At 38.0% G+C, this 13,461-nt stretch overlaps 1 protein-coding gene across 1 annotated transcript in view; it reads right to left on the bottom strand.

Annotated features, from left to right (window-relative positions):
- The window catches only part of LOC136808687 (intermembrane lipid transfer protein VPS13A-like), an 87,595-nt gene that overhangs the window by 12,547 nt on the left and 61,587 nt on the right, over positions 1-13,461 (bottom strand). The window contains exons 48-62 of the mRNA XM_067065229.1: positions 13,240-13,329; positions 12,695-12,849; positions 12,173-12,281; positions 11,910-12,041; positions 10,962-11,051; positions 10,202-10,318; positions 9,670-9,768; positions 5,142-5,225; positions 3,758-3,868; positions 3,371-3,457; positions 2,627-2,692; positions 2,069-2,191; positions 1,349-1,485; positions 943-1,078; positions 202-321 (exon numbers count right to left, since the gene is read on the bottom strand). Of these exons, the coding sequence (XP_066921330.1) occupies positions 202-321; positions 943-1,078; positions 1,349-1,485; positions 2,069-2,191; positions 2,627-2,692; positions 3,371-3,457; positions 3,758-3,868; positions 5,142-5,225; positions 9,670-9,768; positions 10,202-10,318; positions 10,962-11,051; positions 11,910-12,041; positions 12,173-12,281; positions 12,695-12,849; positions 13,240-13,329 (1,656 nt within the window). The remainder of the gene's footprint in view (positions 1-201; positions 322-942; positions 1,079-1,348; positions 1,486-2,068; positions 2,192-2,626; positions 2,693-3,370; positions 3,458-3,757; positions 3,869-5,141; positions 5,226-9,669; positions 9,769-10,201; positions 10,319-10,961; positions 11,052-11,909; positions 12,042-12,172; positions 12,282-12,694; positions 12,850-13,239; positions 13,330-13,461) is intronic.

The raw sequence follows: 13,461 nt of genomic DNA, 5'->3' as shown, positions 1-13,461 counted from the left end.
ATTCATAGACTACATATATTAAGAGTTGGGAAATTTCTAACATCTAATGGTATTTTTCTCTCGATCCTTCGTCCGATATATAAGAGTTGACTTAACTCTGAAATAAGAATTTCGTCAACTCTTATATATGAATGCTTTACCAATTTATCGAGCACTCTACGAAGAGAAGATAAAAACTTCCAAATCATTTCCTGCGATTACCTGACATGCGCAGTAAGCAGATTTGAAGTTATCAGTGAACAATAGAACACGTTGAAGACCATCCAGAAAGGAAACCCAATAAATTGCACCATCTCCAACTCTCATTCGTCCGAAATCGTTCTGTAAATAATCAAAGAGAAGAACTAACTAATAGACCTTATCGGAGTTTTCGATTTTTCTAAAAAAGCGATGCATTGTGGGATTGTTTCGGGAGTATTACAATAGAAATCTCTTAGGAATTCCTTGAGGGAATTCTATTGTAATTTTCCTGAAACAATCCCACAATGCAACACTTTTTTAGAAAAATCAAAAACTAAGATCTATTACAATGAATTTTTTCAGACATTACAATTTCGGTCAACGGTTTCAGAGTTTTGTCGAAGATTGATGTTTTCTTATGTTGTTCAGTTAAACCTACTTTTTAGTAATTACAACAGTGTTGGAATCTTAAAAATTGGACTGGTCTTCTCTAGCACTAAATTATGTGAGTAAAAATTCATAAAATAATTGATCATCCATAATGCAACACTGCCCTTATGTGGCCTTTTCATCCTTGGTTGAAGATTCGTTTAAAAATTAGAAACGTTTGCGAAAGTTAAATGAAAACAATACTTATCAAATCATGAACCGGCAAACAACGTTATTTCAACGTTCATCTAACTACTGTGTATGTGGATGTCACGAACATTAGATGAACGTTGAAACAGCGTTGTGTGTAAGTTGGAACAGGTTCATTCTTACGGCATCGAGTTTGATCCTTGTTTCACTGGCTTCATCATTGACAATGGAACAAATCAATTCTTGTTCCATGGTTGGATCATCCCACGTGTACAACACTGATTGGTCGTGTGTTAACACGTGACCCATTACCGAACCTCTGTTAGAAAAAGAAGGACAAAGTGAACAAAATGTTTCCGTTCGGAATTTGTTAGAGTGGAATATCCAGAACTCGAAAACGCACGGTGAGCACAATTTGTTCAAATATTTTACCAGAGCTTAACTTAAATCGAATCTTCTTAACTTCTAATTTTCGCCAGAGCTTTTTCCTTAATCATTTACATTTACATTTAACTCGTGACGTGTCTTGTGGTTTTTAGTGTCAGGTGAAATTTCTTTGCATGAACACATAAACGAAAAAATTACTCACGCTTGTTTATAAGCGATCATGCCGATCTTTTTGCAAAGATTTTCAAGCCGCACAGGAGCTGCACCGGCGAAGTAAGGATTGAACGAAAGGACTGAGGACGAGTCTTTTTCTTGGTAATCTACACAAACTCCTCCAACCTGAAAAAAAAGCGTACGAATTTGCTCATGATATTCATTAGGTGGGCCGTAGTCTGAATCGCAGACCTCTACAAAACCGCATATAGTAGAAAAACACGAATCCGTTGGTTAGGATGCCAGCAGCCTACCTAAGAATGCCAACAGCCTACCCAAGGATGCCAGTAGCATACCCAAGGATGCCAGCAGCATACCCAAGGATGCAAGCAGCCTACCCAAGGATGCAAACAGCCTACCCAAGGATGCCAGTAGCATACCCAAGGATGCAAGCAGCCTACCCAAGGATGCAAACAGCCTACCCAAGGATGCCAACAGCCTACCCAAGGATGCCAGCAGCCTTCCCAAGGATGCCAGCAGCCTACCCAAGGATGCCAGCAGCCTACCCAAGGATGCCAGCAGTCTACCCAAGGGGTGCGAAGTTTGAAACCAAAGGGAAGGTCACAATCAAATTTTAACGTTGAACAGGGAATCTTTAAGGCGGCAACGAAAATACTGCTCGTTTTACCATTTAGGGAGTTTGTTTCAAGTCAACTAGGGTATCTGCGATAGATAAGAAATCTAAATGACAATTTTGAAAGAAAATTACCTCATTCTGGAACTTCAACAGTAAAGTTTTTCCAACTTCAGGGTTGAATTTCACTGAATCTTGCCCATTGATGTTAATGTAAAGGTTGACCAAAGGAAGTTTCGTCGGCCAGAATGGAATGTTCTTAAATTATGAAAACACGAATTTTTCTAGAACTCTTCTACGATGCCAAATCAAAGCAAAAGGGGTATTCCAAAAACAGATTTTACCCCCATGCTGAGAAATTTATATCGTCCGTCCAATGGTTGCAATCAAAAGATCTTGGAGATCTAAGAAGGTCAGGGAAATTTGCTGAAAATCCAAGTTCCTTAAAAACAGGTAAATGTTCAGGGGAGGTCTCAAACGTTAGACGAAAATACACGGGGATAACTAAAAAAATCTACTGAAACTCCATTGATGATGATGATTTCTGTGATGTTGCGACAATTTTAGGGGGTTCATCCTCCCCAACATACTCGAGGGTAAATTGTTTTTTGGAATAGCCAAATATAAGGAAAAATTTGTATGGAAAGATACGAGTGAAAGTAAAAAGGTTGTTTTTTGGGGCATTTGACTTACTTCATCAGGGTTTACCGTGTGCCATTCGGATGATTTAGAATTACTCTCTGCCATACTGATGGTGTACTAGAAACAAAAATGAAAAGACTTTGATTTACAAGCGGTCAGAGAAAGGTTTTCCGACTGAGAAGAAAAACGGATTTTCCAAAGCAAATTATGCAGAATTTTGAGACGGAAAAACATCTTTTTATACTCCCCTTAGACGTTGGATACTGAAAAGCTTTAACACTGTTGTTATAATAAGGGTTAAAAATCACCAACTTCACGCAAGAATAAATTTCAATAGGGGTGTACTTGTTCAATGAATAGTGTGTGAAGTACAGAGAGCATCAAGGTTTTTCTCAAAATGTGTTAACTTCCACCATCTCTGAGCAATTCGACTGCGCTCCCAAAAAGTAAAAGGGAGGAAATTAATCCTGAAGGCATATCAAGTGAATGACCAGCGAACTTGAAAGGTCTGTGAAGGACCTCGATATAATAATAGGTTGGTTCTATGAAAGTTTAGCCTTTCTGGCCCAGTATCGAGCCTTAGTTAGGGTTAGCTGTCCGTGGTACTGTATGTCAATTAGGTGCTCAGTCAATTCAAGTTCGTATTGGAACAAACGGTGCCTTCTGGTACGAAGTGTATCCATTGCGAACAAATAATCGACTATTGTTATGCCATTGGACCTTCATGCCTTGTTGTTAAGGCTAGGGTCAAGATAATATCAGATGCCCTTTGAAATGAGAGAAGTGCGTCAATACCTTGGTGTGGTTAGATAACATTCGGAGTGGCGTGAACGTCACAATCTTCGTCAATCCAAAGTACGACAAACTGATGTTCAAACCAATCTAAAATAAAGGGGCGGGAAACTATTAAGAGAGACTCGAGTTGGAAGTTCATACCAAGAACGAATTATGTGTAGAGAATGTATAGATTTCATTTATTTGCAATGACCACGAACAAGTTGACAATTTTTCTACCGGGTGCGTCACAAAAAGTTTTCAAAAAAATCTAATTTTACCCTTCTTCTTTCCAGAGTAGATATTGTACAAAAAAATAAGTTCTGTCAAAATGCGTAACAAGAAGATTGAATTATCAAAGGGAGGAAATTTTTGCGTCACACACAGTGAAGAATAATATAAATATACCTCATAAACTCGATCTCTTGGACCATTGCATTTCAAGGAACCACCACTGCCAACAGTATCCAATGAAAATTCATTTGACCATGACTCGCTATTTTTCACTTTCACTTTCGCCTGTGAGAAGAACATTGTATTATTAGAACTCCTAGAGTCTAGAAAACTGATATTTTGGCTTAAGGAAATGTGTTATTAATAGACAAGACTCCGTCAAGTTTACGCAAGGCCTAATTCACGGGCCTCTCTCAAAAAGAGTTTCAAAATTATATTTACTTTCGAACCAATCAGATGCAGTGAGTGAGTCCAGCGAGACATCAGAAATTGGTGAAGACAGAGCAAGATGGTTTAACTCACTAAAGATTAATTGTATTTGTTTACTAAACAAAACATCTTTCACAATCTCCAACCAAACATTTTTGATATTTTAATATTTGTCAGAATATAAAGCTCGGGCAAGAATTACGATTTCATTGGGTTTTTATTTGGGAAGGTCGAAACTCTACTTTCCAACCGCATTTCAAAGCACTTAAAAATCACTGGCGGTTTTCAAATTTGAGGGAATTCCCCTTTTGTGCCAAATATTACGGTGGAGATTGTAGATAAAGTCTGTCTCGAAATAATTTGCAGCTGGAGAAAGAAATGACTGTAACTTTTGATAGAATTCGAATCAAGTTGCGATTAAGTGCTTGTTAGAAAGATATTTGTGAGTGGAATATTATCAAGTAAAAAAATTGAGAAAAAAAAGGAAAAGGAAAATGAAAAATGAAGAAGAAAAAAATCAACTTCTTGTAGAAATGTGGTAAAATTACCATTTTCACAGGAGTGATTCTTCAATCTTGGATCATCATCACTGTCAAAAAAATTTTCAAAAATATTCATTCAATCAAAAGATATCAAACAAAAATTATTGCTAGTTGACTCTATAAAATAGTAAAAACTGGTAAAAAACGACAAAAAACAGCCTTTTGTCGATCAACCAGCAATAAACTTTGTTCGATATCTTTTGATTGAATGAATATTTTTGAAAATTTTTTTGACATTGATGATTATCTAAGATTGAAGAGTCACTCCTGTGAAAATGGTAATTACACCACATTTCTACAAAAAGTTGATTTTTTTCTTCTTCATTTTTTCATTTTCATTTTCCTTTTTTTTATCAAATTTTTTACTTGATAATATTCCACTCACGAATATCTTTTTAACAAGCACAAAATCGCAACTTGATTCGAATTCTATCAAAAGTTACAGCCATTTTTTTCTCCATTTGCAAATTATTTCGAGACAGACTTTAGTTCAACCATAGTATTCGTTCTCCACTCGAATAATCAGATCTTTTCTCCTTGAAGAGTAAATCATTACATGAATCTTCGGGACACATTATTTCGCTTACCTTTTTATGTTTCCCTTTGACGAGCATCATAAGGGCATTTACATCGTTCTCTTGGTGAATTTGCTGGATGCTGCTCCCCGCTGGCTGCAAACAATTTAGAGAAAATAATTCCAACTTTAAAACTGCTCTACTAACTCACTACATTTATATAGTTTATAGTTGTTTTTATAGGCGAGACCAAACAGCTGATTGGTTGAAAGTGACGTATTGACTGATTTGACGTCTCTTACAACCAACCAGCTATTGGGTCCGTGATGTAATGTGATGTAATGTCAGAAGACATTGCAATGGTGCAATGGTGCATATCTAATAGTTTGTTTTTTTGAATTTCGTAGAACACTACCTTTGTCCCGCATTGTCCAATCAAAAAGGATTTCTCGATTTTTATTTTTTTGAGTAGAGGGTTCTTTTTTCAACTAACCAAGTTTTGCCTGAAACACCTAGGAATTTGTACACAGTTTTAACGTAAAAATGTCTTCTTTAAAACATTACATTTTTGGAAAATTTTTTAGCGGAGTTAACTCTTTCAAATTCGATCTTCAAGGGGCCAAAAATCTTATTCGAACTAGAGAAAGATTCGAACTACAGAGAGTAATTCAAACCACTTTACAGCTGAGAGCAGGACCAATATCTTAGCTAAAATTACAGAAAGATTCGAGTAACGGTTGACGGTTCAAGATGGCGGAAGTAAAAATGTCGCAGAAGTAAACATGTAAAGAAGAACGCGATTGTAAAGTCAAAAGAAAGCTGATTCTTCTACAAAGTTGCTTGACAAGGAAACTACTTACTGTAAGCTACAATTTAATAACCGTTTCAACACAAAAACAACGAAACTCAACCAACTCAACCCAGGTCAAGGTGCTAGATAAGGTCGAAAAATCCTGAAGAAAAGACTGCCGCTGCAAGGTAGCCGGAGTGAGAGGGCGAACAATTACCTCGAAGAAAAGACGCCTGTAGTCAAGGGTGCAGAAGGTCAGTTGAAATAGACTGACTGGCTCGAATATATAGCCAGAAGAAAAATCCTCTGCAGCCAGGAGGTAGACGCGTCTCTCCAACAGAGTGAAGAGTCTAGAATACATCAAGACCTGGTGTTTTACGAGAAGACAGGAGAAATGGCATCCAGCCAAGACTCAGAGATCTCAACAACCATAAAATGTGAAAAATGTGGACAAATTTGCAAAACCACTGGAGGGCTGAAAAGACATATGCAGTCAAAAGCTTGCAAGGAAAAAACCCCACCAGAAGTAGATACTGTCCAGACCAAGGTTCAGACCACAAACACAACAGTGACATCAATCAGTGACGAGGTCCTACAACAAGCCACAACAGATACCAACAAGCTGCCCCCAAAACCTCCTGATCCACCACCATCTGCGCCAGATCCAGTGAAGCCTTACGATTTCAAATGGGGAAGTTGTGATGGTGATTCATTTGTAAAAAAGGTGAACCATTCGTACGAGAAGATTGTGTACTGGAAGAAAAACATATTTCTTCTTCCAAAAGGTGCTGCTGGTAAACAATACATCCACGAATTAACCAGGCTGATCAATGCATGGGTAGAGAACTCACCACTGAAAAGTATCGCCCTAAAGACCATCATGATAATGCCAGCGCTTCTCCTTCAAAAGCCATCCAAAAATTCGAAGTCGAAAGACCACAAAGCAGCACTGGAAAGAAGAATGAAACAATGGAGTGAAGGATTCATCCTTGATCTTCTTTTAAAGAAGGATCAAACGATTCAAGATCGTCTAAAATCGCCAAAAAAGACTGTGAGTTCGATAAAATCAACATCGAAAAAATTCATTGAGCGGATGTCAAAGGGCAATGTCAATGGTGCCATCAAACTTCTAAGTGATAACATGGTCGATGGTATCGTCCCTTTGAATGATGAGACACTGGAGATACTTCGTCAGAAACATCCTGAGCCACAACAAGCTGAAGACGATGTTCTCTTAACAGACAAACCAATCGAAGTCCATCCTGTTATCTTTGAAGAAATCGATGCTGATGCAATTCGTCAAGCAGCAGCAAGAACTAAAGGTGGCTCTGGACCCTCTGGAATGGATGGAGATGGCTGGAAGAGATTGCTGACATCCAAACAATATGGTCAAGAGTCTACTGATTTGTGCAAAGCATTGGCGAGATTTGCTAGAACACTTTGTACAGAAATTCACTCTGAAGATTCACTTCAGCCAATCTTAGCCTGTCGTCTTATCCCGTTGAACAAAAACCCTGGCATCCGCCCGATTGGTGTTGGTGAAGTACTCCGACGTATTATTGGAAAGGTCATTGCTTCCGTCGTTAAAGACGATGTCCTTCAAAGTGTTGGTTCCCTTCAAGTCTGCGCTGGTCAAGAAGCTGGATCGGAAGCTGCTGTTCACGCAATCAGACAAATATTTGCTAATGAAGAAACCGAAGCTGTTCTGCTCATCGATGCGGCAAATGCATTTAACAGCGTGAACCGCATGGCGTTCATCCATAATGCCAAAGTCATTTGTCCGTCCCTCTCAACGTTTGTCACCAACTGCTACCAATACCAAGCAAGATTGTTCATCATTGGTGGTGCTGAAATCAAGTCAATGGAGGGAACCACACAGGGAGATCCCATAGCAATGTTCATATATGCTATTGCTATAATTCCCTTGATCCTGAGAAGTGTCGAAAGAATCCAATCAATCTCAGCCGATGCAAAGATTGCAGCATTCGCAGATGATCTTGCTGGTGTTGGCAAGCTGGTTGGCCTTAAGATTCTATGGGATGAAGTCTGCCGACTTGGTCCTAAATATGGATACTTTCCTGAACCTTCAAAGTCATGGTTGATCGTTAAACCTCACAATGTTGACCTAGCTCAAACTGTATTCATTGGTTCAGATATCAAAATCACAACAAATGGACGTAAACATCTTGGCGCAGTTGTTGGCTCTCTTCAATTCCGCAGAGACTTCATGATGGAGAAAATCACTAATTGGTCAAATGAAATCACAACGCTATCTAACATTGCAAAGTTCGCTCCACATGAAGCTTATGTATGCTTTATAAATGGCTACAAGCATAAAATCACGTACTTTATGCGAACAATAGATGGCATTGACGATTTTCTACACCAGCTCGATAACATCATTACAACAGAGTTCATACCAAACATCACTGGTGGTATCCAGCTACAGGCAATGAACGAAAGCTATTTCTCTTCCACCAAGCATGGGTGGGCTGGGAATACCTATCTTTGCTGAGGAAGCCAAGAACGAGTTCAAAAACTCAATTGAGATGACACAAAGTCTGGCTAACAACATAGCCAACCAAGAACGATCATATAATCTGGATCAAAACGAACAGCGAAAGATAAAGAACAACATCAAGGCTTGTCGCAGAGAAAACCATCGAACGAAGGCAGATCACGTGTTCGAGAACATGACAACAACGCAGCAACGCTTACACGAAATAAACTCGACGAAAGGAGCATCAATCTGGCTCTCGACTCTCCCACTCAAAGAGGAGGGTTACCAACTCGACAAAGGTGTGTTTTGGGATCTCATCAAGATACGCTACGGGAAACCGCTAAGCAGACTTCCCGAAACATGTTCATGTGGTGCACGATTCGATCTTCAGCATGCCTTATCCTGTAAGAAAGGGGGTTTTATTACATTGCGTCATAACATCTTAAGAAACATCACCGCCGATCTTCTGACTGAGATCTGTAAGGACGTACGAATTGAACCTCCGCTTCAGGCGATCACTGGTGAAGAGATTTCAAAAGGCTCTATAAAGTCAAATGAAGCAAGATTGGATGTGAGTGCTAGGGATTTCTGGATTCCATATCAGAAGGCATTTTTCGATATAAGGGTGTTTAACCCATTAGCCGGACGTTATGGAAATATGGATATCGAGAAAGCTCACGAAATTAACGAAAAAGAGAGAAGAGGGCATACAATGAGCGTGTGTGATTCAGATTGAGCATGGGAGCTTTACGCCCCTTGTATTCTGTTCAAATGGAGGTAAAGGACGCGAATGTAGAAAATTTTATCAGAGACTCAGCCAAATGATTGCTGAAAAGCGTGGAATTAATTAACTACAATATCGTGACAAATTGGATAAATCGAAAGATTTCATTTGCCCTGAACAATTGTGTTATCATGTGTGTTAGAGGTTCACGGTCATTGAGAGACCAAAACCTCACTGAATCAAATGACATTGAAATTGCTGAAGCAATTTCCAAAATCAATTTCTAAATTTTTATTTATTTATTAAATTTCCCAAACTAGCTATTTTTAAAAGAAGTTTATTAGAATTGTTTTATAGCGTACCGGGAATGCCTCCGGCTTTTATTATTGTATAAGTTAAGATAATATATTCGAGCAATAATAAAAAAAAAAAAAAAAAAAAAAAAAAAAAAAAAAAAAAAAAAAAAAAAATTCGAGTAATAAAGGTTCGAGTTGACTGATATGAAAAGGATGTACCCTTGCTCCTTACTAGTTAATTCTTTACAAACAAATTTTCATCTCTCAAAAAGCTTTCATACTAAAGTTACCTGATAGACAAGCGGTTTTCCAGTTTTATTGAGAAGCCAGTAAGGCGAATATAAGGTGATGTTCAATGAACCGTCTAACTGGTAATAAACACCCAATTCCTGTATCAAATGAAAAATAGATCGTAAATGATGATGGTGACGTGCTTCTCCTTTGCAGAGAAAACCCAGAATGTGATGACGTGCTTTTAAGAGTTTTCTCGAGATTTGTTATGATTTATACAGCCAATGTGGACACACAGTTTTTGGATTTAAGCACGTCAATCCGACGTGAACCACTAGAGAACAAGGCCTATGCATTTTTACCTCTGCGAAAATATAACAACAGTAAAGTCTCCATAACTATAACTCTGGCGTAGGACGAAAGACTTCAAGTACACCTTTATATGAGATCAAACTATATTAGAATATAAGTAATTTTTTTCGAATTAGAACAGAAATTGAAATCAGTAAATAGCTGTTCAAGTTCAAGCTAAATCACAGAGAGATTAAAATGACAGAGTTGATTGTTTCCTTGATTAAATCATTTTCCTACCATTTTGCGTTCACCAGACATCATGACGAAAGATAATGATGGTTTGTTCAAAGAATCTGCCGGTTTTGTTGGTAATGTCAAACCTCCTTCCCATCTTTGGTTGTTATAAGACTCAATCTGTACACAATGAAAATGAAACATCAATAATCTGAATACTGTACGCGTGATTGGAAAGTTCTTCGTAAATCAAATTGGAGCCAAATATCAAAAGAGAATTGTCTTTCTAGAAAAAAACTTATGTTCCCTAACGTTGAAGAGATCCCTGGGGGTACCTAAGTAAGTGGTACAGGCTCTTCTTGGAACGTAAAGTTTGGGAAAATCAGAAATTTAAATCTCAGTCACACTAAGGGTCTGAAATAGGATAATTTCAGCAATTTGGTCCCACTAAGAGTCGCTAAATTCACAAAATTTTCCTATTTTTTCCTCCTTTTTAGTCCCACTGAAAGTCTGAGGGTCGAAAGTCGGGTGGCAAATACCTGTCAGTTTGGAGCCCTAGTACCCCCGCTCGATCCATGTCGTAGTTGCGATAATTTACAACCCAACAAAGGGGTTCGATACCTCTCTAAACTTAGCTTATGAATATCTCAGCTTTAACTTTTGTTTCAAAGATCGGGAAAAATAAAGGAAAGAAGTTTTTCAATCAATGTTTTCTTGAGTGTAGCTTGTCATTTGAGGTCTGTAAAGTGTCCTTTAAATTGATTAAAGATTAAAGATGTTTTTTATCAATCAGCTATAGTGTAAACTAATGAAGCTCTTTTACCTCGATATAGATGGAAGGTTTATCACTGAAGTTGACGGTAAACAAAGGCCAATTGTGTCCGCCTGGTAGACTTTCCGATTTCGCCATACCCTTAGGAAATAAATAGACATTTTATTATATTAGCGCAATATGAAGAAAGACTAAAGAAGAAAAAGCTGTAAAAGAAATATGCCGAGATTTGAATTCCCACCTAAAACTCCACAACGGCTGTGAGATAGGGAGTAGACGAGTACAACTTAAATACAGGGCTTTACTGGCTAAGCGAAAGATTTTTCCAGTTTTTTTTTTAAGTAATAGAGACAACTACCAGCTTTTCGGGTGATACCAATATGATCAAAGCAAAATCTTTTCTGAGCCGGAAAATGGATTTTCCACAGTAAATTAGCATATTGTGACGAAGGGAGTTTATGTCTTTTTCCAATTATTATCAAGAAATGTAAGATATAATGACATCAAATAAATTAATAACTCTAGCATGTGATTTACGATAGTTCTCTTTCAAATCCTTCTCCTTCAACTTCTCCTTTTCAAGTCCTTTTCCTTCAAGTTCTCCTTTTCATTTCCTTTTCCTTTGAGCTCTTCTTTCGAAGTCCTCTACCTTCGAGCTCTTCCTTCCAAGTCCTTGATCTTTTTCCTTTTCTCTTTCATATTTGCTCGCCCTATTCAGGGGTCTGGGCTCGGGGGCCTGAGCCCCACTCTATTTATTCCTTTCAGTTCATTAATATCGTGTTGGCTCAGTCCCAGTCTCTGCTTGCATTATTCATCAATGATTAGTTTACTAGCTTCACAATATTATTGAATTTTTGGTAAATTATACAGAATTTTGACACGAAAAGCCTTTTTATTTACGTCATTGAGACGAAAATCTGTCTAAGACAGAGGAACTTTAAACATTGTATGAGAAAAGTGTATTCAAAAAAATACTTTCTGAAATGATATTAGAATCACCTTGATCTTATAATTAATAGTGCACGGTAGGTAATTATGCAGCGTGATGACGGGAAAGCACTCCAACGTGTAACGTGGTACACAGTCCAACATGCCGTGTACGGAAGAGTACGTCTCTTCTTTCATCACCACCTGCACAAATATAAGAAATACACGGACGAATGAATGAATGAAAGAATGAATGAATGAATGTTTAGAATTACAGGGATCTACAGTAGTAAAAGAAAAATTATCAAATATATTTGATGGCGGGAGAATATTACCTGCATGTAGAAAGGATCAGCACTTTTGTCAGGTGAAGGGCAGGAGAACTGTTTTTCGTTGCTCGTCTTCAAATCACTCCAATTGAGAGCTTCTGTGCAATCACCGTAGCTACGGAACAAGTATGAAAAACTTTAAAAATGTAAATTTCGCATTTTTGGTGTCAATTTTAGGGGGTCCATGAGAAAGAAAAACATTTGTGTAACAAATGAGTGAAATAGAATGTAGATTAGTAGTTTAAAGCATCGAGTCTAAAGCCCCGAAGGGGCTAGAAAGGAAACTCTTGGATGGGAAAAGAAGCCATTTATTTTCCATTCAAAAAGTGCAACCCGTGTGGTTTTCACACAAATGCCGGATTGAAAATAAATTCTATCGCCGGGATGTGCCCGGTGAAAACAAACAAAGGCTAGGTTCAATCCGTCATACCAGAAGGCACAATTCTTAAAAAGGCTTCACTTTTTCTTGCTTAAGAAAGGTTGAAGACTTCTCTCTAACTTTCGGCGTTAAACTCGATGAAGACTTACTCGAAACCAGCAGGTTTGAGATGAAAAACACTGTGGTAGGTTAACAACAGAGGGAAGGAATAGATATCTCCCGATCCCACTGTTGTCAGTTTAACTGGTTGGTTTTCTTTGGAAATGTAGCTGACATCCAACGGCATTGGAAAGTGATTTTTCAACTGAAAGTGCGAAAAAGTATTGAGAATTAAATTTACAAAGGTTATACTGGAAACATGATATTGTACCACCCAAGAGTTCAACCGTAACAAGTTTTTAGTGCACATAATATTAGATAGAGTTTTTATTTCACAACAGTCTTTCGATGATACTCGTGAGGATCACGGACAGCCAACCGTGACAACTGGAATGGAGCGTGATTCGAACCTCAGGCATCTAAGATCTAGAAGAAATTATCAATCTGTGGGGTGTTTCAACTGACCCCATCGTTGAAATTAAGATACATAAACTCACTATTGTCGAAAAATATTCACTACAAATCGGGAAACAAAGTATGGATGAAGGATCTCAGATTAGAGGAAGCAAAAGTTGACTTTTTGAGAAAAACAAACCTGCAATGGTGATCGAAGCACGATGATACGTTGTCCGTCTGTTGTCTTCACTTGGACCACTATCGAATATGAAGACTGTGCTGATAATAGCTGAACACGAGAACAAGAATAGAGTAATCAAAAATTCACTAATTTTCACGGAAACTAACTTTCGCGGTTTCGAGTGTTGGCGACAGAAGATTTGATGATACGGTTACTTTTTAACAACACGGTTTGACGATA

The sequence above is a fragment of the Clytia hemisphaerica genome, unplaced genomic scaffold (genome assembly GCF_902728285.1).
Source record: "Clytia hemisphaerica strain Z4C2 unplaced genomic scaffold, Clytia hemisphaerica genome assembly, whole genome shotgun sequence".
Lineage (NCBI taxonomy): Eukaryota > Metazoa > Cnidaria > Hydrozoa > Leptothecata > Clytiidae > Clytia > Clytia hemisphaerica.
Note: the sequence above shows the minus strand (reverse complement) of the source record. Positions and strands in the feature narration are given on the sequence as shown.